The sequence below is a fragment of the Lactuca sativa genome, chromosome 8, assembly GCF_002870075.4.
Source record: "Lactuca sativa cultivar Salinas chromosome 8, Lsat_Salinas_v11, whole genome shotgun sequence".
NCBI classification, from domain to species: Eukaryota; Viridiplantae; Streptophyta; class Magnoliopsida; order Asterales; family Asteraceae; genus Lactuca; species Lactuca sativa.
Window position 1 is genome coordinate 239,822,810 of NC_056630.2, and position 25,794 is coordinate 239,848,603.

General features: G+C 38.1%; 3 protein-coding genes across 6 annotated transcripts; 1 reads left to right on the forward strand and 2 right to left on the reverse strand.

Annotated features, from left to right (window-relative positions):
* The first annotated feature begins 17,194 nt into the window (after positions 1-17,194).
* Positions 17,195-18,479, forward strand: LOC111909188 (uncharacterized). Of its 2 annotated transcripts, XR_008226049.1 has the most exons (3): positions 17,195-18,147; positions 18,221-18,318; positions 18,352-18,479. XR_008226049.1 is itself a non-coding variant. In XM_023904971.3 (2 exons), the coding sequence occupies exon 1, from the start codon at positions 17,553-17,555 to the stop codon at positions 18,141-18,143; it is 591 nt and encodes a 196-aa protein (XP_023760739.1). In that variant the 5' UTR covers positions 17,196-17,552; the 3' UTR covers positions 18,144-18,147; positions 18,221-18,479. The 2 variants fall into 2 exon arrangements, 1 of the variants encoding a protein (XP_023760739.1); XM_023904971.3 differs by having other exon boundaries at positions 17,196-18,147; positions 18,221-18,479.
* A 336-nt stretch (positions 18,480-18,815) lies between these two features.
* Positions 18,816-21,579, reverse strand: LOC111909187 (tubulin-folding cofactor C). The gene is made up of 3 exons (XM_023904970.3): positions 21,425-21,579; positions 20,428-20,522; positions 18,816-19,980 (listed from the first exon to the last, which is right to left on the reverse strand). Exon 3 carries the CDS (start codon positions 19,925-19,927, stop codon positions 18,932-18,934), a length of 996 nt encoding a protein of 331 aa, XP_023760738.1. The 5' UTR covers positions 19,928-19,980; positions 20,428-20,522; positions 21,425-21,579; the 3' UTR covers positions 18,816-18,931.
* A 1,261-nt stretch (positions 21,580-22,840) lies between these two features.
* Positions 22,841-25,387, reverse strand: LOC111909189 (uncharacterized). Of its 3 annotated transcripts, XM_042897116.2 has the most exons (6): positions 25,198-25,386; positions 24,633-24,691; positions 24,195-24,517; positions 23,998-24,120; positions 23,749-23,892; positions 22,841-23,654 (listed from the first exon to the last, which is right to left on the reverse strand). In XM_042897116.2, the coding sequence occupies exons 3-6, from the start codon at positions 24,504-24,506 to the stop codon at positions 22,998-23,000; spliced, it is 1,236 nt and encodes a 411-aa protein (XP_042753050.1). In that variant the 5' UTR covers positions 24,507-24,517; positions 24,633-24,691; positions 25,198-25,386; the 3' UTR covers positions 22,841-22,997. The 3 variants fall into 3 exon arrangements, with proteins under 3 accessions (XP_042753050.1, XP_042753049.1, XP_023760740.1); XM_042897115.2 differs by having other exon boundaries at positions 24,195-24,691; positions 25,129-25,387; XM_023904972.3 differs by having other exon boundaries at positions 24,195-24,691.
* Positions 25,388-25,794: the final 407 nt, after the last annotated feature.

Below are 25,794 nucleotides of genomic sequence, written 5' to 3' on the forward strand. Positions count from 1 at the left end.
AGATTTCGTCCATATGATAGCTTCTGGAAGGATCTACTGTGCTTCTTAAGGCTTAAGTAGTCATATTAGGGTTTTAACTGAAACCCTAGAAGCTCAGCTATATAAGGAACCCCTAGGACTCAAAAAATCGGCCACTTGCTTCCAAGAGAATACCATAGCCAATTTTTTGAGCCTCCTAACCTCTCTCATATTCTTCCAATTTGCTACTTGGTGTTTGTGATCCATTTGAGGTGCAACATTTGAGGCACTAGGCTCTTGAAGGTCAAGATCTACAAGCTACAAAAAAAGGTATTCTTCTAACTTAGTTTTATGTTACGAATTCCAAAAAATTGTATGCTAGTTAGGTTTCATGCTTTGGATAATTTGATTTTCATGTATAACATGAGAAAAACATAGATCCGAAGCATTAGGGTTGCATGTACACCATAGGAATGTTGTAGTGCTTAAAACCCATCACTAGCATGGTTATATGATATTTTTTGTATGTGTAAAGCGGGCATGGCCCAGTAACAAGCGGGGCCTAATTCTGGATATTGTCTGATGTCATGTGGGGCCCGATATAGGGGCGGGAGCCTAGTATATGTGATTATGTGTATGGTATGTGGTAGTATTGGGAGCTCACTAAGCTTCGTGCTTACGGTTTTCAGTTTTGGTTTCAGGTACTTCCAGTTGCAAAGAGAAGAGCTCGGGATAACTGCATTGTACACACCATGATGTTTAGTCTGGGATGTTTACTCGAATGTTTTGATATGATACTCTGATTTGATGTTTGGAATACTATGACTTATGTTTTTGATGGAATGATTTTAATAACTATGGTTTATTTAACGGTTTAAAAATGAAATTTTCGGTCATGGATTTTTGGGATGTTACAAGTTGGTATCATTGCCTTGGTTTGAGGGATTCAGGCATACTTTAGCGTGTGTCTGAACTTAAACTGAGGACTTGGTATGAAAATTTTCAAAAGAAAATCATTTTTTTAAAAAGGATTTCAAAAAGAGAAAAGGGTGTGGTGCATGCAATCAGCCGAGCTCAAGTAAGTTCTCCAAAATTACCCATACACGTTTATGTTATGATATGAGTTGTGAATATGTGAACTACATGCTAGATTAGGGCTAAGGATCTAGGAAGGATGCCTTGTATGTCTACTGTATGAGCTTATTGAACTGTATGCTAGTGTCGATTAGTCAATGATATGATTGCCTGATTAAGATATGCTTGGTTATGTTTACTCGATGCTCGTATGATGCTTGATTTGTGATTTTAGGAGTTCAAGTTATATTTAACTAACTAGTAAATGAATATGTTAAGTTACATATTACGAGGACTAAAGAATTTCAGAAGGTTAGGTTTAGCCTTATTTTGCATCTCTCGTCTAAGTCTAACTGTTGTAGGGAGAGACCTCTCATTCGAAGAATTATCTGGTCTTAGTAATATGTAATGGTATTTGTGAGCTAGTTAGGGAGAGGTAGCAAGTACTTCTTATGCAGATAATGGTAGAGAGTGGGTCGGAGATTACCTTGGGGCAAGCCTAGGGTGAGAATAGAGCTAAGAGCAGTAGTAGTGAAAGGGACTTGGTGGAGTCAATGAAACTCTTGAGGAAAGTACAGATAGATGTGGAAGGTAGTTCGGGCCCATACTACTGAAAGCATAGGATGCGTACTCGTGTCTAGGAGGGCTGAGATAAAGCCAAGAAACTTGTAGTGCGTGTGTGATCCCTCGATAGTGATGAGTATTCTGATGGTTGTTGTGATATGTTGCAGCATGGTGACACTACGTACTAGACCAGTTGGTTGTTCTGGTATGGGCGATGGATCAGGCTCGAGCTGTGGAGCAAGGCAGCTTGATGATCAGATGAGAGTGTTTATTTCAGCTGAGATTACATGCAGTATCATTGACCAAACTCCAGTAATCTTCAGTACGATCAAAGAGGGTATCTTGGAGATTCTTGATGAGAGGTTAAGTGTGTTCCGCATTGAGATGGCGGCCATGATGGAGGTGCGCATGTTGACATTACGGGAGTTCAGAGCTTGTGGAGCTCCATACTATCATGGGGCTAAGGACCCTATTGCTAGTAGTTGGTGGTTGGCAGATGTTGCCAATGCTTTTTGTACAAGCCGGTGTCCCGAGGGAGACAAGGTCCGACTCGCCTCTTGTCTTCTTAAGGATAGAGCATGTGATTGGTGGGAGGAGGTTATGCATGCTATTATAGACGATGTCGCTATTGATGCGATGACATGGAATGACTTCTTGGCCAGGTTCAGGGCCGAGTTTGCACCAATAATTGAGCTGCAGCAACTAGCACGGAAGTTCACGGGCCTCCAGTAGACTATGGAGATGGTGGCTGAGATCACCACTATATTTAGGGAGAGGGCCCTTCTTGTTCCGCAGTATGTGGCAGACAAGGAGATGAAGAAGGCCCGATATCACGAGATGTTGAGGAGCGACATCAGTCAGTTTGTGAGTCGATCCTTCTATAAAATGTTGGAGGATATGATCGCTCGAGCCAGCGAGAGGGAGATCGGGTTGGAGGCAGAAAGAAAGAGAAAGCCATACGGGGTCCAAACATATGTGGGATCGGACAAGAGGCTCAAGGTATCAGATTCTAGATTGAGGGGTTAGCAGGATTGTAGACGTTGTGCAAGTGAGGCAGGACACACGAGGGTGCATGTAGGAGTGGCAGTGGTGGTGATTATGGCTGCTTCAAATGTGTTTTCATCGGTCATTATAGTAGGGATTGTACTGCTACCATCACCCAGGGATCAGACTTGATTTGTGTTTCATTGCATTCAATAGGTCCACAAGAAGGCCCAATGTCCGAGTTTGGTTGCAGTCGGACATGTTATGGCACCTACCCCTGTGACATTGAGGATCACCAACGGCCACTTCCGATGTTGCAGGTATGTAACTTTTGCCTTCTTATCCGTTTTTATTTATGATTTTATTGTTATTGTCTTGCATTGGTATGATTAAGTGTATATTAGAGTCATATTTTCTGCTTATGTTCGGCTTATATGCTATCTGCATACCATGAAACTTAGAGTAGTGGTGCAAGATCGTCACCTTATATAGTGGGTTCCTAGGATGCGGTAGCTGTAGTAAGTATGATTAGAGCCTGGGGTGTTCTGTTAGTCTTCAAGAGTTGTACTTCTTTAGTGTTGGTTAGTTATAGAACACTAATAGTGGTGAGCATTGGTTTCCAACATGTTAATCATTGGATGGTAAGAAGGATTGGGAATCCTTCTAGTCTTTTGTGTTGTAAGATGTTTGCTGAATCAAAGTGGGGGGGGGGGAATTATTCAGGTATCCAGGAACAGAAGTAGATGCGAAACTAGGATGAGTTCGCATTTCCGCTAGGGAGGAAGATGGCCCCGGTGGCTGGTTGGGTCGAGGAGTGTGTGAGTTCGAAGTTTGGGAAACTTCCCAATGTTGGGTTTGCGTGTTCTTGGTGTTTGTTAGCTAGTGTCAGGAATCAGGTTGGGAATCCCCGTCGGGACGCGAGTTCAATCAGGATGTTAGACCGCGTGAGTGCTCGGCTTTGGATTTGTTCGGATTGGTAATCAGCGGTAAGACCATGTGTAGAGTAGCTTGCGAATCGAAAGTACTAAGACACTTAAAGTGTTGGATATAGTGTCTAAGTCCATAACTTTATTTGGTATGTACTTGATCCGACCCGGCATGGTCCATTTGGGTTGCATGGCATTGCAATACTTGGATAGACTAAATGAGAGAATAAGGCACTTATGATTATTAATATATTCTAAGTTCTAATATATTAATAATAGTATTATTTAATTAGTATTGATCAAGTATTAATCTAGTATTAATTTGGTGATCAAAGTGAGACATTAAATATATAGGGTTGATTATGACAATCATCAATTCTTTTATGGTGGATTAATGATCCATGGTTTATGGGTTATGGATGTAACCATTTGGAGCTCCATGGATAGTCCATGGGAGTTACAAACCCATGGGTCATGAGAAATGAAGAGTCATGACAGTTATGGGTCTTCTTAATGAAACCCTAATTGTGACACCACTATAAAAGGGACCCTTTGGCTAGCAAAATCGGGACCTAGTGTTACTAGAGAGGGCATAACCGATTTTGAGTGCTAGAAGTGTTCTCTTAAGTTATTCCAAGTTTTGTGGTGTTGTGTGAAGCATTTGAGGCACAACATTTAGGGTGCTAGGCTCACAAAGTCTTGAAGGAATCCAAGCAACAACAAGGTATGTATTTCTACTAGTTTTTATATTTTATTTATTCCCCATGCCATGCTAGTTAGGAAATAACCTTGAAAAAGAAATTTGCATGTATATAGAGAAAACATAGATTCAAGGTTATTAGGGTTGCATGTACATTTAGGAAGTGTTAGAATGCTCAAAACCCATCAGTGGTATCAGAGCCTATGATTGTTTTCTGTATACTTGATGCAAAACTACTTAAAAATCGAAAAAATCTGCTCACTGACGACTGGACTCGCCGAGTTCATGGGGAGGACTCGCCGAGTCCATGAACAAATTCATCCTACTCGACGAGTAGAATCATGCACTCGACGAGTAGGAGCGTGTTGGGCAGTTTTTTCATGTTTTGTTGCTGGAAATGGATTAAAATCATTATCCCAATCTGTTTTGGACTTGTAAAATCTGTTTTTCAAAGTGATAATGATTATGTTAACCCATTTTACATGACTTTTATCAATTTTCAAGTATTGTATATGTTTATATGATTTCTTGAAATTGCTTGACATGAATTTGTCTTCTTATGAGTTTTTAGAAGATCATAGGAATTATGTGTAACCTCCATGTGTGTTTAATTCATGATCTTAATGGCAATGATGGTGTCCATAACTTGTCCTCAAGTTATGGATAACCAAAAGTCACTTCTTTAAATTGTGATTAAAGAACTAAAGAGGTTTCATAAAATGGAGAGTCTTCATTTTTTATGAACCATTAGAACCCATAAGTTACAAATTTGAAGAGTCTTAAAATGGTTTCAAAACTTTCCCTCAAGTTTTGGAATTTGAAAAGTCTTACACTTTAATACTTTAATTCCAAAATTAAACCTTAGATTTTTAAAAAGTTTAAAAATCAACACTTATAGTATTATTATAATTTTATTATATAGATATGTATCAGAATATGTCATTCTTACCGTTAGTAGGCCCCATTCACGAAGCCGGTCTATAAGGAGGTATAAGGTTGTTGCCTATAAAATGGTGACTTAATGGGTGTCCACTCTCACCCACCGCTTCCTTGATCGGTGGAGGGTCGTTAGCCGAACGGGTAGGATACAACTTTAAATACTCATTAAAAGTATAATGAATTATAAAGTAACTATACATTATAAATTCCCAATCTTAGTTACTTTAGGAAAATGTGAAATTAGTGCTAGCCCATAAAATTACACTTTGTACCTTACCAAGTCGTTAGTGGAGCGTGTGTGGTTAACCGGCACACTAACATGGACTAGTAAGAGTGGCAAAGGGTAACTTGACTTTATTATAGATCGGCGGAGCGTGTGTGGTTAACCGGCACATCGATTAGGTAATATTGTTGAGGGTACCAAGTCAATTTGTATGGTTATTCACACCTTGTTTGTGATCCTCGGCATCCCAGTCACAAACTTGAGAGGGCAAAATCGAGATTCAAACAAGCCATTGAAAGTTCAATGTATCTAAAAATATCTAGGAGTTTCAAATCCAATTAAAACTTAATTATATTTCGTTTTTCATGGTGGAAATTGGTAAATCGTCATTTACCTACCTTCAACTATTTTATAACTTGGATTACAGCATCCCTCTTCCAGTTATAAATAGGTTGTTGGATCCTAGCCTTAATATTTCATATTGGGTGTTATATTAAGGACTTTAAATCAACTAACTTGAATTTCTCTCATTATAGATGTCTAGTTTAGACAGCTATGGTCTTCCCAAATCTTTAGGAAGAAGCTTCCTAATGAAAATGATATCCCGAATGGCAATCAAGGTGAAAGATCAATCCCTTTGTTGTGCATTAGTGGGACTGAAAATCACACTTCACTTCCTTCACCTACTCCAATAAATCTCCCTATCCCACAAGTTTCAAGAGATGATAAGTTCTAAGTCACTCAATCCTTATTGACAAACAAAGTCTATATGTGCTTAGGTCTTGGAGATTAAGTCACATATTGACAAGCTAGGAGAGTCGGGTGTCGAAGTCTCAAGGTAGCTGGTTGTTGACTTGGTCACTCCCTAATGACAGATCATAACATGAACCTTAATGATCTTACCTATTTGCTTGATGATGCTGAATCAGCAATGATTTGGTTCATTGGTAAAGCAAAATTTGATTGGAATATCAACTTCCCAAACTTCCATGGACATTGACAAGGGTAACATTGGAAGTCCAGAAGAACTTTCTCTTCCCAATTGAAAGGGATTGGCCATAGTCAACTCGGTTGACCAAATGGTAAAGAGAAAGGCTAAGTCTGTGATAGTCCCGTGTACCGTTTCCAAAGAGTCTATATGTTTCTGTTGCCAAAGGAAGGGCATTGTTGCAAAGCTGCCTAATTTACCTAAAAGTCCATAAGGATAGTAAAGTCAAAGGTTTGACTCTGCTTTAGGTAAAGCCCATTATCTAACTTTATTAAGTTTCTATTCTGAGATTCTTATTGCATGATGTGACTGGGTCACATATTGATGTTTAAGAATCAAAGAAGAGTGAAGAAACTTAAAGGAAGTATATGCTGATTCTGATCGTGAAGATGGATTTCGATCGCATGGTTCGGTGATTAGATTTTGAGTTGTTACTTAAGAGTTAGATATATTGCTTAGGAATAGATAACAACAAGTTTTCCATATGGATTGTAAGGATAAGTTTTCCACAAAGTTTTAAAATAAAAGAAAATGGTTTTGATTTTATTTATTTTAAGTATCCTTACAATGGCATTTTTGAAAAGGGTTGTTGCTTATATGTTTCCATTGATAAGCAATATGGGTAAATGGATTTGATTCTTTAATTAGTGGTAGTGTCATAATTTACCAAATAAGGAAAGATTCTCATCACCCAAGTTTCAGTTGGATAGAAACTTGGAATCATGCAAGTTGTATTGTGTGATGAATGAGAATTTTCATCTTTGGTAAATTAAGACTAATTCCTTGTTCACATTCTCATGTGAGTCAAGCGAAGGACTAAAGGATCGGGTACATTAAGTTGTGCACTAGTCAGGTCCACCACAAAGGTAGATAAGAAGAATCAAATAAGGCAGAGAGATAAAAGTTTCTCCAATCTGAAGAGATGGGAGAGTACTTGTGTATTTTGTTTTATGATTATCTTAGTGATTATGGAACCATATCACAATTGATTCTCTAAGGACACCTTAGTGTGTATGTTGGCTGAGGAGACGAATCGTGAATTGTTGAAATGGTTAAATCAAAAGATAATTCATACTTCGTTCCAAAAACAAATCCTAGAGTTATACTCCAAGATTGTAACTTGAGTGACATAGTCTTTAGAAAGTTCATAACACTTGTCAAATGTAGAGTAAGATGTTTCCTACTTTTGTACATTTGAGGTTGGTTAGTTGTGATGTTTTGGATAAAACAAAGACCAACTAAGTCCAATTATGGGAAGTGTTTAACTTGATAAGAATCCACACTAGCTCTTGAATATTTGTATTGTCAAGGAATAGTTCTTGACAAAGAGAAGTCTTATATGTCAAGAGGACAGTGGGAGTCTAAATGATTTTGAAATAGTTTCAAGAACTAAATCAAGAGTTTTGTTAATCACTATCCTACGACTTGAGGTTTGTAACTTATCGTGTTGACATATTATGTGCTCATCCCAGTTAAGGTTGGCTTTGAATTGGAGTTTTGAGAGTTCTCGACTGTTTGCATAACAACTTGGAAGCAATGGTAGGCCCTTGTGCTGCCGGGTGGCAAGAAATTAAGATTGCACAAGTTTAGTCCATATGAATTTGGAAGTGTCACTAACCTAGTCCTATGATTATGGTTTTGATAAAATTCACATAAAAAAACACATACACCATAAAATCTAAATGTCATAAGGTTTCTCTTCGATTCATGAAAATGATGGTAAGGAAACGCTTCCACTAAGAAGATTTTAAGTAGATAGCGGTTGTGATATTTGCATTCTCATATAGTTAGTGGAGTGTGTGTGGTTAACCGGCACACTAACTAGTGAGAATTGCAAAAGGTCTAGACAAACATTTGAGCTATCTAAGGAAAGGTGTATGTTTTTGATAAAGTCTTATCAAAGCAATCTATTATCAGAAATATGAACTTTGGTAAGAAAGTCAATAAAGTATTGATTTCTAGAAGTCCAGTTGATTTCTGAGTACATGTCAAAGCTAGTGGGAGCATAAAGTGTTATGCTGGTAATCATTATGCTAGTGGGAGCATGATGATTATGTTAAGTATTGCAAGTTAGCAATGTTAATTATAGAAAACAAAAGTTTCAATTTGCTTTGAAAAGTTGTTTTTCTATAATTAAGGGAGAGGATTTTATACTTGACTCCAATTCTACAAGCTTAGATTGATATTTTAATCTACTTTAGTCAATAATATATATGAATGTTATGCTAGAATGGTTCAACATAAGGAAATTCTATATATGTTAGCTTAGATTGAGAATTTAATCTACTTTAGTCAAGAATATATATGAATGTTATGTTGGAATGGTTCAACATAAGGAAATTCTATATATGTTGTGTTCTCAAAATTCGATTATGATTACGACATCCCTCTTCATAGTTTGAATTTTGAGAACATGGAAAATAAAAATTTTATAGCATGAATCATGTCCCATATGCTTCGGATATAGGATCGATTGCATGTACTATAATATTCATCCATTCTAAATTTTCCTAATGCTTAGGGCATTAAGAAGGGAAAAAGGAATAGAACTGGAAATGACTAAAATGATTAAGCAAATTGTCGAGGACAATCTGAGGTTTACCAAAGATTGGTTGCTCATGGAAAATTAGAAGTATAGAGTAAGGACCATATTGACATATTTTGAAAAGAGGCAACTCTTGTTCAGAAGTGATTGTCAAAATGGTAATATGGAATTGTCTCCATAGGTGGAAGTTATTCTTTGAATCTGTGTAAGATTAAAGAACTTAATCCTAAGAAGGGTGTTCAAAGGAATGTACTTTGAATTTGAGACTTCATTTCCATGGAATTGTTTTCCATTGGAATGCTTTGTAATGTCTGTTGCCAAGTCTTTGTGACTTCTATGCATAATCATTACAAGGGGATCATTGCATATAAGTTTAGAATCTAACATATTACAATAAATGGCAAGAGTTTAGTATTCTTGCATTTACAAACAAGGATTTGAATTGTGAAATGAGCGTCATTAGAATATTGTCAATTGATCTATTTCACAAAGAGAGGACCATATGTAAACATAGTATGCATACTTGGAGTATGACATAATTGTTGTTTGGAAAACCATAGTGTACATGCTTGGAGCATGGGACAACTAATGTTTTAATTCAAGCATAAAGTTGATTAATCGAAACATAAATAATGAGTAATCAATATGGTGCTTAAATAAATGGTGTTTTATTTACACTCAAAGTGTTGGGGCCATATAAGATTAGTATTATTCTTGTGTTTCACTTTGCATGTTTTGACTTCCAGAATAACTATGTTATGGTATATATCATATTATTCAAACCATCCACAGTCAGTCATATGTTGGAATTAGATATGAATCTAGACTGTCATGAATTTGGCTTGTATGATTTGTCTAAAGTGCTTTAGACAATGCAATGGTTGCTACAATATTCATGAGTACTCATAAGGGCTGAGTATTGGATACAACCCACGCTCACTTGCATCACTTCATGGAATTTATCTCGAGTGATCGTGAGACGGTAATATCATATAAATCTTCAAACCTAGAGATATGAGTTGTTGACTATGAGTTGATTATTCATTGATTGTACGAAAACGCACTCGTAACTCGATGTTATAAAATGTGCCTTTGTGAATAATTCAACAAGTAGTTAGTACAAGCATATCAATCGAATTTTATCTGTTCCTTCTAGAAATAGAAGCGATATTTGGGCCCCTCGATGATTTGGTTTTGACCTATGTACCGGGCCCGGTCAGAACCTAATTGATGTGTTCAATTTAGTTCTATTTTGAAACAAATCGGAGATCGAGAAACTAATGTTGGACAATAAGTAAGACCATGTTCCATGTGTTTGTCTGGCTGATATCATGAGAACAGAGGATTATATGATCACTTATCTTAAATGGCATATCATCATCATCTCAGTTCCGAGAGACTTTGAAATAGCTACGATTGCTAGTCGGATTTTGAAGTCATATTTGCAAATATAGTTATTAGACGTATCCAAGTGGGAGACTGTTGGATATAGTGTCTAAGCCCATAACTTTATTTGGTATGTACATGACCCGACCTGGCATGGTCCATTTGGGTTGCATGGCATTGCAATACTTGGATAGACTAAATGAGAGAATAAGGCACTTATGATTATTAATATATTATAAGTTCTAATATATTAATAATAGTATTATTTAATTAGTATTGATCAAGTATTAATCTAGTGTTAATTTGGTGATCAAAGTGAGACTAATTAAATATATAGGGTTGATTATGACAATCATCAATTCTTTTATGGTGGATTAATGATCCATGGTTTATGGGTTATGGATGTAACCATTTGGAGATCCATGGATAGTCCATGGGAGTTACAAACCCATGGGTCATGAGAAATGAAGAGTCATGACAGTTATGGGTCTTCTTAATGAAACCCTAATTGTGACACCACTATAAAAGGGACCCTTTGGCTAGCAAAATCGGGACCTAGTGTTACTAGAGAGGGCATAACCGATTTTGAGTGCTAGAAGTGTTCTCTCAAGTTATTCCAAGTTTTGTGGTGTTGTGTGAAGCATTTGAGGCACAACATTTGGGGTGCTAGGCTCACAAAGTCTTGAAGGAATCCAAGCAACAACAAGGTATGTATTTCTACTAGTTTTTATATTTTATTTATTCCCCATGCCATGCTAGTTAGGAAATAACCTTGAAAAAGAAATTTGCATGTATATAGAGAAAACATAGATTCAAGGTTATTAGGGTTGCATGTACACTTAGGAAGTGTTAGAATGCTCAAAACCCATCATAAAGTTGGATTAAATAATCTCATAGTAATTGGTTTGACCATGTTGCACAGCTCTCTTCTGAGTCTAACTGTTGCAGGGATGAATCTTCTACTCGAAGGATTATCCGAGCCTTCTATCAAGTATAATTATTCTACAGTCGTTGCGGTCAGTGATTTTGTTCCTGATGGTAGCATCGAGATAATCAGGATTGGAAGTGTGCTTTGGTCAGTCATTCTAGAAGGATTAAGCATGGTAAGGCTCAACGTGGGTGGTCTGTCAAGAAGTTAGACCAATGCGGATTTCTAGTTTCGGGGAGGTAAAAGTGGTTTCTTTCGGAGACTAAAGGTTGTATGTCTCCAGATTGTGGTTTTTAGTTTGGGTTGTTAGTAAGGAGCGATTTCGATGACGAAATCTAATTTAAGCGGGGGAGAGTTGTAACACCCAGTTTTCAAAGTGCTTTGTTGCTAGGGGTTGCATCCCAATCATCAGTTGTCATAAGGGTTAGGGCCTTGGAAGGGAAGGATTTATCCTATTTCAGATGAGGGTGTTAGGGTATACATGATCAAAGTGTTGATTGTGTCTTCAGAGGTCAAGGGGTATAGTCGTAATTTGACATCTAGGTCTTTTATGAGTTTTGGGTCTTATTTGGATGGTTTTAAGGCTTGGGCGTGTTGTTAGGAGTGTAGGGCTTCTTGCCACCTTTTCGTGGATATAAGTTTCATTGGAAACGGACCTCGGATGAGGAAGATATGAAACTTTGAAGTTATTGACAATTTTAGTCCCTAATGAAGATTTATGGCAAGGTAATCCCATGCATGCATGGAACGCATGCACGTGTTTGGATGGGTATGCCCAATGTAGGCTGGGTTATGCCCAGCGTACAAGGTCATTTGGTCGCGAGTGGTTTGTGAGTACGCCGGGCATACTCCATTCAGACCAAAACCCTAATTTTAGGGTTTGGCACTATATAAGGAACATTATGCCTCAATGGGCAGCCTCCCTTTCACCCTAAAGCAGCTACTACAAAACCCTAATCCCTTGTTGGTGTGTTTTGAGCTTAAAAGATCATTTTGGAGTGCATTTTGGTGTTTTGAAGGAAGATGGCCATTGTTGAAGCATCATCAAAGGAGCAAAGGATTATAGATCCAGAACTTTATCAACATTTGCGATTCATATAAGGTATAAAGTTCTGAACTTGATTATTTTTCTCTTAGATCTCTTGTATTGGGTTTTTGGACCTTTTTGGTTCCTGGAATGGAGCTTTATGGTTCCAAATTCGTTTCTAGGCTTATGTATGTAACCCTTGGTGCTATTTGAGTCCACAAGACAGAAAGTTGTCATCTTGAAGGTCTTAATGGGTTCATGCAAGAGTTAAGACCATTTCCATGGAAGTAGAATGCTATTTTTGGAGTTTGGGCTTATGTGGGGGATGCAAAGTCACCAAGTCAGTGACTTTATGGGTTTAGACGATAAGTAGAGCTCAGATCTATGATTTGGTCCCTTGGTTTGAAGCATTAAGTGCTTAATAGAAAAAGAGCTTAACAGGGGAGTACGTTGGGCGTATGACCTGATACGCATAGCCAATAGGTCACATACCTTTGTACGCGCTGCGTACATCTGAGTACACTCCGCGTACTCAGTCAGTGGACTAGCTTTGTGTTGGGCCATTCATTGGAATTTGCTACTTTTATGGAATTGAACCTTTGGACTAGAGAAACGTTATTGGGCCTTAGGTTGAGGCCCATGTGAAGGGATTGGGCCCAATTGAAAATCGGGCCATATATTGGGCCTTGTAGGAATGTTTATCTTTTTATGCCAAGAGTTAAGTAGAGTTCATTTTGGGACAAGGGTATGTGAGGGGTAGAATGGTCTTTTACCCCAGTAAGGACTTATGGTTAAGTTATGAGAATCCCTAACTTAACTAGTTTATATGATGATTAGTAGCTCGGGGAGTAGAGAGATCAACAGTTCAAGAATCTACCAACTAGTAGCCAGAGGATTATCCGTGAGATCCAGCTTCGCGAGGTAAGTTTCCTCCTGTTTGAATGGGTTGAAGGCATTAATATCGGCCTGTATTTATGTTTATGTGTTTCCGGATTACGATCCGATGGCGGGCGGTATCCGAGGAATGTTGGTATGCTTGATGTCTTTGTGATTCTTGCATGTGTCTGTATTTGTATGTCTCTGAATTACGGCCCAATGTCAGGTGATGCACGAGGAAAATTTGTATGCTTTCCAGATTACGATCCGATGTCGGGCGAGGCCCAAGGAAAGTTTATATGTATGTTTCCGGACGACGGTTCGATGTCGGGAGGTACTCGATGAATATGTGCATGTTTAGTTATACTTGTCTATGTGATATGTAGCACCTGGTTCTTGGTACGTATTCTTTGTAAGTAACTCTTTAACTCGGTGAGTTGAAGGACCAACTCGCCGAGTAGAAGCAGGATAAGACGTGGGGTCTAAGCTGTGGACTCGGCGAGTAGACCCTGTCTGGGCAAAAACCCTAACCCGGGTGTTTGCACCCTATTTAAATGCTCTAACTTGGCCTCCCTTGTCCCTAACACTTCTAGAGAGCTGTAGAGCGAAACCCTAGCCCCCATATTGTTCTTGTGAGTGATCTTGGCTTTGTAAAGGAGTTTGGAGGTTAGAAGAAGAAGGAGGAGGTTGAAGAGTGCAAGGAGGGGAAGTAGATCCGAAATCTACACTGTGAGAAGCTTCCATTCAGGTAGAAAAGTTCCTACCTTGATCACTAATTCATTAGATCCCCTTTTTGTCCCTAATTGATGGTTTTCAAGCCCTAAAACCTCAAACTCCATGTTGTTATGCTCTATGTTCTGAAAGGACTTCAGATCTGGACATTATGGACATCTTAGAAGTGTAAAGTCTCTGTGGTTGAAGTGATTGAGGTCCCTATTGAGTGTATGACCTCATAAAGATCTTGGAATTGCCTTTTGGAGCTCATAGGGCCATGCATGCATGTAAAGTTTGCAACATTACGTGATAACCATGCCCTAGGAGCCTAGATCTATGGTTTGGAACCGTTGCATGTCTCAGATTTGGTCTATATGGGAGGAGGGCTGAAGGCACTCGGCGAGTTCCAAAGTGGACTCGGCGAGTTCTATGAAGATGCTCTTAGACTCGACGAGTTGGATGAACAACTCGGCGAGTCCTTTGAAGATTGCCTGGAACTCGACGAGTTGTTCTTCAAACTCGGCGAGTCATATGAACTGTTACTGAGTTAAGAGGGGTTTAAGTGTAGAAGGTACTACCCTTCGTAGCTGCACGCTGGATTAGCAATTTAACGTGTAGCAATAGTCCCCGAAACCCAAATCCTCAAGAAGGATGCTCTGGTGAGGATTTGGAAGCGAGTAGGAGATCTACTCGTGGGACTCAGCGAGTTGTTCTCGGACTCGGCGAGTCGGATCGCGAGTCGATCTAATCGTCCCAAGTAGTGACTTAAGGGTGACTCAGTGAGTGGGAAGAGGGACTTGATGAGTTAGTGCTAGGATAGTAGGAGAAGGACTCGGCGAGTCTGCGCCATGACTCGGCGAGTCCAGTCAACTGGAAGTTGGCTTTGACCAAGGGGTTGACCTTGGACCAAGGGTAGGTCAGTCATTTGACCTAAGGGTATTTAGGAGTGACTAATCTATGTTTATGGATTTATAGCCGGAGGATTGCCGGTGCAACAGTCAGTCGTCTAGCAAGCAGACTTTCAGCAGCTACTTTTCGAGGTGAGTTACCTTCCAGTAGCGGTGGTTCTACGGCCACAATGCCGGCCCACCAGTAGAAGTTGTATGTTAGATGATTGTCTTTGTGATATTCATCTAGGTTTGCTACTACTAGATATGTTTATGTGCTAGTATGTTATGATGTTATGTGATAGTGGTAGTAGGGGTGAAATAGTCCCCGGTTACCGGTTGATAGGACCGAAGGGGTAGTTTAGTACCCAGCCATGCTAGCCAGATTATGATATGTGTGATATGATATTATGTGGTAGTAGTAGGGGTGAAATAGTCCCCGGGTATCCGGTCGAAAGGACCAAAGGGGAGGCCAGCACCCAGATATACTAGGCAGTATCCAGTCGAAAGGACCGAAGGGGAGGCCAGCACCCAGATATGCTAGGCAGTATCCGGTCGAAAGGACCGAAGGGGAGGCCAACACCCAGATATACTAGGCAGTATTCGGTCGAAAGGACCGAAAGGGTAGGTCGGGCACCCAGATATGTCTGACAGTATGTATATGTTATGTGATTGTATGGTATGTAGTACGATGGGGGAACTCACTAAGCTTCGTGTTTACAATTTACAGTTTTGTTTTCAGGTACCTCTTCTTCGAAGGGGTAGGAGTTGGCGCGGTAGCGGCACATCATAGACCCACATTGTTTTCCGCACCATGAGTTATTCTGGGATTTTGTACTCTAACATTATGGTTGTTTTTATGTTTTGGTTTTCAGACACGAAATATGTTTATGAAATGATAGGATCAAACGTTGTTTATTCACAAATGTTTTCCAAAGTATTGATTTAAAAATGAAATTTTTTGGACATGAAAATTGGGTCGTTACATGATACTTATATGTGCCTGGTAGGAAGGTGAGTGTGGGCGGGGTCCCGTATCCCATCACTAACTGAGTGTGGACGGGGTTCCATATCTCATCATTAGCAGAGTAGGGGCGTGGCCCATGATAGGCGAGACCTTAGGATTGGAACATGTAGTATTGTCTATGATTCTTTATATGCTAGCATGATTGTATGATATTGTTTGTATGTATATAGCAGATAGAGCCCAATAATAGGCAGGGCCTGGAGAAACATATGTGTATAAAGAGCGAGGCTCAATGCCAGGCAGGGCCTGATGTCGGACACTGTCCGATGTCGGGCGGGGGCCTAATATGTGTGATTATATGTATGGTAGGTAGTAGTATGGGGAGCTCACTAAGTTTTGTGCTTACGGTTTTCAGTTTTGGTTTCAGGTATTTTCAGTTGCAAAGAGAAGTGCTCAAGATGACTGCATTGCACACACCATAATGTTTAGCCTAGGATGTTTACTCTAATGTTTTTATATGATACTCTGATTTGATGTTTGGAATACTATGACTTATGTTTTTGTTGGAATGATTTTAATAACTATGGTTTATTTAATGGTTTAAAAATGAATTTTCTGGTCATGAATTTTTGGGATGTTACACTAGCTGTCTTTGTGACTCTTGCATGTTTGTATTATTGGGTTGAAATAAACCCCATGGTTGGGCCCATTGTTGTATGTTCGGTTTGAAATAAACCTTAGGATTGGGCCCATGAGTATATGATGGGTTGAAAGAAACCCTATGGTTGGGCCCATAATGGTATGTTGGGTTGGAATATACCCTAGGGCTAGGCCCAATGATATTTATGGTATGTGGTATTTTGAGGAACTCACTAAGCTTTGTGCTTACGGTTTTATGTTTATTGTTTCAGGTACTTCTGATACAAAAGGGAATGACTCGTTATGCCTGTAGCGCATCCCACATAGTTTTCACATTGGCTATTTGTGATTTATACTCTGATATTTAAATAATATATTCTCTTTGACCAGTTTTGAACAACTCGTTTGTATGGTTTATTGTTTTTTTTTTTTTTTTTTTTTGGGGGGGGGGGGGGGGGGGGGGTGGGGGTGATTCAGAGGGTGAGAGCGAGTAAGTGATGATGAGATGCAGATGCAGATATGTTTCTAGTAAATATCGTTGTAGTTTGTAAAATAATGAAGTAATGTAGAAGATAAAATTATGGGTATTTTGGTCATTTTTCTTATACTTAGCGTCCTATTTATGTCAAAGTTAGACAAGATGATCAGCTGGACAATGTTTTGAAAGCATAGGTGCCAATGGCGTAATATTTTCGATAGTTATCCTTAAAGTAAAACCTTTTCAAAACCACATGGATCAATTTTAAAATTTAGTCTAAAACTACATTATAACTATAAGTTATCATCTTTTATGTTAATGCATTGTTAAGTACCCAAAAAGTGATCTCATGATCGGTTTTGGGGACTTGAAAAACCGAATTTCATTCAATTTTGAATCGAAATCGAGCCAAACGAACTAGTATTAAAAGACCTTCATAGTTACATGGGCAAACAACAAATTTCAGAAACTTCCGTGCCCATACTACAACTTTGAGATCATTGTGTCACTAATTGAAATATTTAACAAACTTTAGTGGAAAGGAATCAAATGTGTGGGTCCCACATTAGCAAACGACCTATGTCTATTCCACCACGCGACCACCGCCGGTCCCCACTCCCACGTCTCCTGATCTAAAAAAACCTTCCCGGCGATTAGAAGTCCGTCCGGCACGCTTTATCATAAGAAATCGTCTTTCTTCTCTCTCTTCTAATCCACGGTTGTTCTGCGGCGGAGTACGGTGGTTGTGGATGGCAAGAGCCAATAAGTACACCGCTATTAACTTCAACGACATCTATGAAAACAAAACAACCTCCACCGTCAACAACCATCGCCGGTCTTCATCATCGACAACCACCGCCACTCCAGGTAACAAAACCATTCTCTCAAATTCACGCATCCATGGCAACATGCTTGTCCTGAACCTCCCTTCTCCCAAATCCGTCATTCCACATCCGCAACCTTCCCCCGCAGCTGCCGTTCAGCAACCGGATCCGGAGGATTCCATTTCCCTCCGACCCCTCGGCCGAACCGGGACCGGTCCACCACTTTCTCCCTTGGCCTCTCCCGGCGGACAGAATAAGAACTTGCCGGTGTCGCCGAAAACGAATAAATTTGTTCCGCCGCATCTTCGTCCTGGTTTTGTCGGACGGGAGGATAAGCAAAACGGATCTGGTTCCCGGTTGAATCTCCGTCAAGTGTCATTTGAATCTCCGAAGGAAGAAGAAAGACCAAAATCCGGCGGTGGGTATGAGAGATTAAGGAGGGGATCTGAGGTTGATCCGGTGGGAATAAATCGGTCCAGATCTATCGGGTCACCACGACCCAATTCGAGTGGCTAACTTGGTAAACATTCATTCTCTAATTTTTCCCCCAATTCAATGATTTTTTGCATTATAATTTGAAAATTTTGCTGCAGATTTCATATTAGAAGGCGTTGTAAGTTTTCACTTGGGCAATTCATGAAATTTGAGAAGTTTATGGTGTTTATGGAGGTTCATTTCACCTACAATACGCACAAGAAATCAAGAATCGTTATCTACAATACGTACAAGAAATCAAGAATCGTTTTCTGCTTTTTGTTGTTTTTGTTGTTTATATGCTGCAATGTCAATTATTATGGTTTGTATTACAATAGTTTTATGGAGATATATATATATCCTACAAGTTACAATCAATTATATGTCGTCTTCATAGCAACTGCATGGATTCGGATAGAATTATTAGTGATTCGTCTACTTACAACACCATTTGCTACATAGATCAAGACAAGAAAGAACTAGATGTAGTGCATTTGCTATATATTGGATAGATAAAAATTGCAAAGTTTTGGACAACTTATAAAAGTGTCAAATGTACAAAGGTTGTTTAATCTGTCTTGTTTCATGTGACAAATGCAGTATTAATGTCGTTTTCCATGATTCATAGCTTGAAAATGCTCTGTTTTTCTTGATTGATCAGTGTTTTGAAAGTTTGGTCGCACATAGCCCGTGAATTTTTATTTGAAGAATATATTCTTAAACTCAACATTGAACAACTTTATTATAACAAAAAAAAAAGGTCGTTTATCAACAAAACAGAATTCAAATCCAACACAAATAATGAAATAAAAGTATGCAAACAACAAAATTCAAATCTTAACCATATCAATCCGTTGACTTTCGGGCAAAATCGACCAATTTGGAGACTGAATAGCTCTCAACCACTGAAAATCATCCACATTTGCCCAATTCCCTGTATCCTCATACAAATTAGACTCCTTGAGATCAGTTTCAATCCCATCATAACACAATCTGTAAGGTCCAAATCGGACCCCACAACTTCGTTCAATTATCGGACGACTTCTACACTGAAGATAAAAATCAGTCAATTTAGCCTCATGAACCCTAATTTGATGCGATGCCAACACAAACAAACACCCCTCCGCCTCCTCAATCAATATCGAACCCGACACCGGGCCCACGTAAATTTTACAATTCCGGACCCGGTTTATAAACAATGTCCGGAAACGACCCTTTAACTTCACCTCACAATTGGTCAAATCCGAAAGCACAAATTCCCGAATCTCAGATCCGGTGAATTCCTTTGTTAGAATCGCGTTTTCCGTGCCACGAAACCCCGGCGAATCGTTGATCGTGTAGCTTGTCTTGTGTTCGGGTTCTGATTCCGATTCCGGTTTTGGTTTCGGTTCCGGTTCCTGTTTCTTGGTGGGTTTGTTTTTGAAGGAGAATTTTTTTCTTGGTTTGACTTTGGAGGTGACGGAATCGAGGGTTTGTTTGAGGTCGGAGATGGTTTTGAGAGATGAGCGGACTTCGTATGGGGGTAAAAAGTAGGAGTTTTCAGCAACTAGTTTTTCGAGGTCGGAAATGGAATTGGAGATTCTTTCGAGGTCGGAATTGGGATCTTGGTTTGGGATTTGTTGGATTTGAGTGAGGGAGGATTCGATTGATTGTTTGGAGTTTGTGAAGGTGGTGAGAAATGATTGGGTGGATTCAAAAGTCGGGTCTTTTGAGTTGGTTTTGGTGGAAATACGGGCCTGGTGGAGGTTGGATAGGCGGTCGATCATGGCGGCATGTTTCCGTTGGGTGGTTTCATCAGTTGAGATGTCATCGGTGTGTTCATTCATTGCTTTTTGATAGGTAAAAACCGCGTGGTGTTTCTTCAAATGTCACCAAAAAACTGCAACAAGTTTATCGAAGCATCATCTTAGATTCGGTGGAAAATAAAGAAGAAACTAATGACACTGTTTATCAATTAAGTATTGGGTTATGTAAGGTGCAACTACTGAAAGATCCTAAATATCTAGGTTTGAAGATGTTACACATAAAACAAGGTAAATAGGTAATATATTTTGGTTCAAGCATTTTATCAAACAGTTGAGATGCACAAATCAGAAGACATACAATCCGTTTAAACATTGAAACCCATGGGCTAATATGATAAATAAAATATAGCTCTAAGAAAATTCACGGTTTCATAACATCAATAGCAAAATAATCAAACAAAACAAAACAAAACCCAACCGCTTCATACAGTAGACACCTAGGGTTTCGCATTACCTTTCAAAAAACTTGCTGTGAATGAAGATCGAGCATTGCTAAAGAATTTTGAGGAGAATTAAGTTACCTGATTGAGGATCGACGATTTTCTTTTCCGAATTAAGACGAAGATGACTTCTTCTCCCAATTTCTCCCGTTCTACATGTCCTCGATTTGCTAACACTGCAGTGGAAATTAATTTTATACAAAGATACGTTTGATGGAAATTTTACAAAGGTCATTATGCAAAAATAATTTAGAAAAATGGTCCCTGTGACGGAATATTACACTAGAAATTGTCGCTATGTAATATAATTTTGCATAAAATGTCCATAAACAGAAAACAATTACAGAACAGGTCCTTAAATAATTGTGGCATAAAAATGGTCCCTGAACAATTGTGGAAATGGTTCCTAAGGTAGAAAATTGCAACAAAAATGGTCCCTATCTAATAAAATTTTGTAGAAAAAGTCCTTGTCCAAAAAACAATTACATAAATGGTCCAAGGCAAATGTAAAAATGATCCATATGGCAGAAAATTGCAACAAAAGTGCATCTTATGTAACAGAATTTTACAGAAAAAGGTCATATGCAGAGAAAATTAGAGAAATTATCCTCGTGGCAGAAAATTGCAACATAAATGGTCCATGTATAATAGAATTTTACAGAAGATTGCAACAGAAAATTATAATTGAACCTTTGATTTACGGCTAAGTATTTACAACCAAATTTGAACTTGTATTAACCCAAACAAATTTAATCTCACACCAATGAATTAGTTGCAGGAATTGAAGGAATCAAACATCAAGCATTTATCATAATCTAGGGTCCAATTTTTGAATCAGCAGAGAAAAACATCAACGAACACCCAAAAATTAAAAATAGAATCGAACTATAGAACATTAGCATAAGCAACACTGACTTTAAATATCGATCAAGTGATATAGATCCCACAAAAGATAATCAACACCGATTAACATTACACCCACTATACAGTTTCAACAATCAGTACTACACGTTAGAATATTGTATGCTTTCTTATCGTTTTCAACTTCGAAGAACCCAAGAGGAACTGGGGAACATACCAGCGGGCAGCGGTGGTGAGAGGTGGAGCGCTGATTCCAGCGGTGGTGAGATTGCCGTGAGCGAACGAAGATGGGGAGGAAGGTTTAGAAGTTAGGGGCGATCCAGAATTTCACATTATTAGGCCTATGTTATAAAATTAGAGGTATTTTGCTTAGTTTTTTTTTATTGGGCAAAGTCTTTTTTGTAAAAATTATTTTTTAAAATGTTTTTGGATTAGCTTTTGAAGGGAAACAGTCAAAAGTTAAAGTGTTTGGTTTAACTTTTACATGTAAAATGACTAAAAAATATTAAAAAGGACATGGTTTAACTTTTAGATGGGTTATAAATGTAATTTAACGTGTTAGTTGGGGAAAAGTTAGGAAAAGCCATGATTTTATGACTTTTCAAAAAGCTTGAATTTACTCTATACAAAAATTGATTAAAAAATCATTTTCATTTTATCCAAACATTTTTTTGACTTTTTCTAAAAGATAAAGTAAAAATCAGTTTAAAAGCCAATACAAATTTTTAATAAAATTTTATAGAAAAGATCTCAATTCTAGGCCCTGAAAAAATAGTCTTTTTGTAATAAAATTTTATAGAAAAGATCTCTGTGAATGAAAAAAGTCCTAAACAATTCCAGAAATGGTTCCTATACCAGAAAATTGCAACAATAATGGTCCATCTAAAATAGAAATTTAAAACGATACAGAAATGTGTCCATGTAAAATAGCAAAATTACATAAATAGAGCCAAATTACAGAAACTTGCCGCAATGCACGAGCCTCATTATGATTTTGTAAAATAATTCATAGAATAGGACAAATCTCTATTTTAATAATAGAATAGTTTTAATCTCCTTGTGATATGTGTCATCATATTAGGCCTCCTAATTAATACATATTTTATTCTTTTTTTGCCATGTGTCACCCTATTAAACCTATTAATTAATGCATGTCACTTGTCAACCTATTAATTCTCTATTTTAAATTTTAAAATTTTCATTTTAATTACAATTAATAACAATTGAATAAAAATTAAAATAAAATTAATACAAATTATAAGGTGATATAATTTCACATATTTATTTAAATTAACGATTATAATTGATTAATAGTTTTGTGTTCTAATTATTAAAGTTTAATTAATTTTGTAGTCGTGGTTTCACGGGTTATAAACTAGTTTTTGAATAAAGAAAAATATAAGGGAACAAATTGTTTTTTGTAGAGAATCAATTATAAAACAATTTTCGCAAGCGATTTTATAGTGTTGAGTTATTTTCAAATATGCAAGTTAAAGACTTTGTGATTCAAATATTAAACGGTTTTTTATTTTTAACTCTTAGGTGATGATTACTAGATCACTTTGATCAATGGTTTATAAGATCCAACTTAGGATTATTTTGTACCAGATAATAATATGAAAACAAATGAACATGTGTTAAAAGTGCCTTCGATTGATTCAATATCAATGAATCAAAAGAGGTATATTCTTGATATAATTAACACTAGACATGCTCTCAACAACCTAACAACAAACTAAACAAGCAATAACTCTAGAATAACAAACAAATAACCAATTCAAACTTTAAATTCATTTAAACAAGAAATTTTCCCGAATTTGTTCCCATTTGGTATTAAGATCTTTAATGTTATCAACCGCAACATCACTCCGCACCTTCACAGAAACCATCTCTTGAAGAATCTTCTTCGCCTCACCAATCGAAATCTTAGTTTCATTAAACAAATCAAACTTCCGTTTGACCAAACTCTCTCGGGTCAACTCCTTTTCCCGCAACTCCGCTTTCAACCTCTCGATATCCGCATCCACTTTCAATATCTTCGATTCAACTTCCAAATCTTTCTCTTGCCATTCTTCCAAAACCACAAGATTACCACCTTCCTTCATCTCAAACGCGATACTTTCTTCGATAACTTTATTCCACGTGGACCAATTTTCGCACGCGGATTCGAATTGTGAGTTGAGAGTTTCGATGACTCGGGCTTGGAACTTTGGAAGCTTGTGGAGGCTTTTGATTAAGATTTTGATGCAAGATTTTAGGGTTTGTTCATCGGGAGATCCGACTAGGGTTCTGAAGTCTTTTTCGAGGAGTTGGATGAGGGATTGTTTGGCTTGTTCGGTTTTTTCATCGAGGGGGTTGTTTTGAGGAATGTAGGAACTATTTGGTGAAGTTAGTAAAGAGAGCACAGATGAAACTTTTCTTAATTCGTTGTGTTGTTGTTCGGATGCCTGTGAAAAAAAATAGAGAAAAGAAAAGAAAAAATAACAATGGAACGAAAGTTCACAATCATAAACTAGTCTAATATAAATAAACTCAAAATACCTGATTCTCATCTCCATTTATAGCTACAATTTGAAGCTTTTCTTCAGTTGTGTTCCCATCAAAAATCCCATTTTCAGGAACAGATTGATCATCGGCTACAACTTTTGAAGGTATTTTTCCATTTTCCAAATGTGGACTCGTTCTCTGATGGAGGAAAGTCAAAATTATGATGCGGATAAGGAGAGGGTATTAACGTCTTTTGCGCAGACGAGATGTCTGATAGAAACATTTGAATTCAAAAAAAGATACCTGATTCACATCTGCTTGTGTCTCTGTAGTCATGTTTTCACCAGAATTCTCATATTGAGCAACAAGATGATCATCCACTTCAATTTTAACTGTGACTGTATTGGTGACACCTGGACTATTCTCCTGGAAAAGTGAAGTGAAAACTTTAAGAAGCAAGAAAGAGAAAAGAATTGTTATCAAGTGAATAGAAAAAGAACCTTAGGAGACTGAGGTTTTGCCCTGCGATTAACTTCATCTTCATAGCACTTAATAGCTTGCTTTATAGCTATAGCTTTATCAGGCACCTTTTGCTCAAGGAGTCCAATATTTCGCTTATTCATCCAAATAAACTCCATTAACTCCCTATCTGTTTTCAAATGAATGTCCTCAATAACATACTTCAGTTTCTTCTTTGCACTACCCTCATTCGCTAGCTCAGCATTATCTCCATTGGTGTTGGACAATTGGATGGCTTCAGGGCTTAATTGGGTTAAGGGTTGTGGAGAACACTTGCGTAAGTGTCTTCTCATTGTTGATGTTCCTGATTTTGGAGCACAATTGTAGACTTTGTTACAGTTTGTGCACCTTGTTTTTTGTAACCCATCGTCCCCTTTAATCTTCTCAAAGAATTCCCACACAATAGCTTTTGAGCGTACCTTACTACTTGGATTTTTTTCATTTCCTTGGTCAAGATGATTATCACCAGTTGACATGTCTGAATGAAATAAGAACAGAAAGTTAAGCACTCATTGATGCTCATTGGGATGCATGTATTGATCACATGTTCAGAATAAGAAAATAAAAGGAAAATAGATGTTCTTCTTTCAGAAGTTAATAGGTTTTTCCCCGATCTCACTTTAATTTCAAATGATTGATAGTGTTTCATAGCAATCTTCAAGCTTTGAAGCATGAATTAGGTTAAGTAATGATACAATTCAATGCAAGGGAAACCAAATCGAATTACAAACTTTTCAATCGTAAGTGAACACAAAGCATTTCGAAACCAATTCATTGTATAATCAGCTAGGGTTTACCTCAAATTCACCAAGCCATACGTATATTTGGGGAAAAAAAATTCTTACTATTTCGAGGTTGTGAAGTTCACTCGATGACAACAGAAATATACAGATAAGAAAAACAAAATTTTCCTACCTCTTGCAGAAACAAGCGGTAAACAATGGTGGCAAAACACACAATTGGGGATTAGAGATGAAAGAGCACCTCAATTATTGACAAGCCGAGCGGAAAATCCTATACGATGGTAGAAATGAAGAAACTCTTCGGTTAGTAAAGCGGCGACGTTGATCGGGTTATACGGAGGAGGTCGCCTAGTGAGGAGTCTGTTGGTGGTCATGCGAGGAGGGAACCAAGAAAAACGTGTTTGGGTTAGGAATACAGTGAACTGGGGGCGAGGGGAAGTGCGTGAGGCGCGTGTGCTCTTTCACCATATTGCAACTATTTTTTTTTTAATTAGAGTAAATTACACGAATCGTCCCTGAGACAAGTGCTAAATTACACGTTCAGTCCCTATTTCTGAAAATTAACTCGGACCGTCCCTCATGCATTTGAATACTACCCGCCCAGTCCCTATTGTCGTTAAACGTTAGATTTCTCCGTTTGGGTGCCCTGCACGCAGGGGTATTTTTGTCATTTCATGTTGCGTGTATATCATTAACTGCGTATGGCGCCATATCCAGTTCACCCAAACGTTGCATACCCAGTCCCCGACCAAAACCTTTCTCGTCTCACAAAAACCCTAGTTTTCCGTCAAGAGTGAAGATGAGTGGGATACGACCACAGATGGATGAAATTGATTTG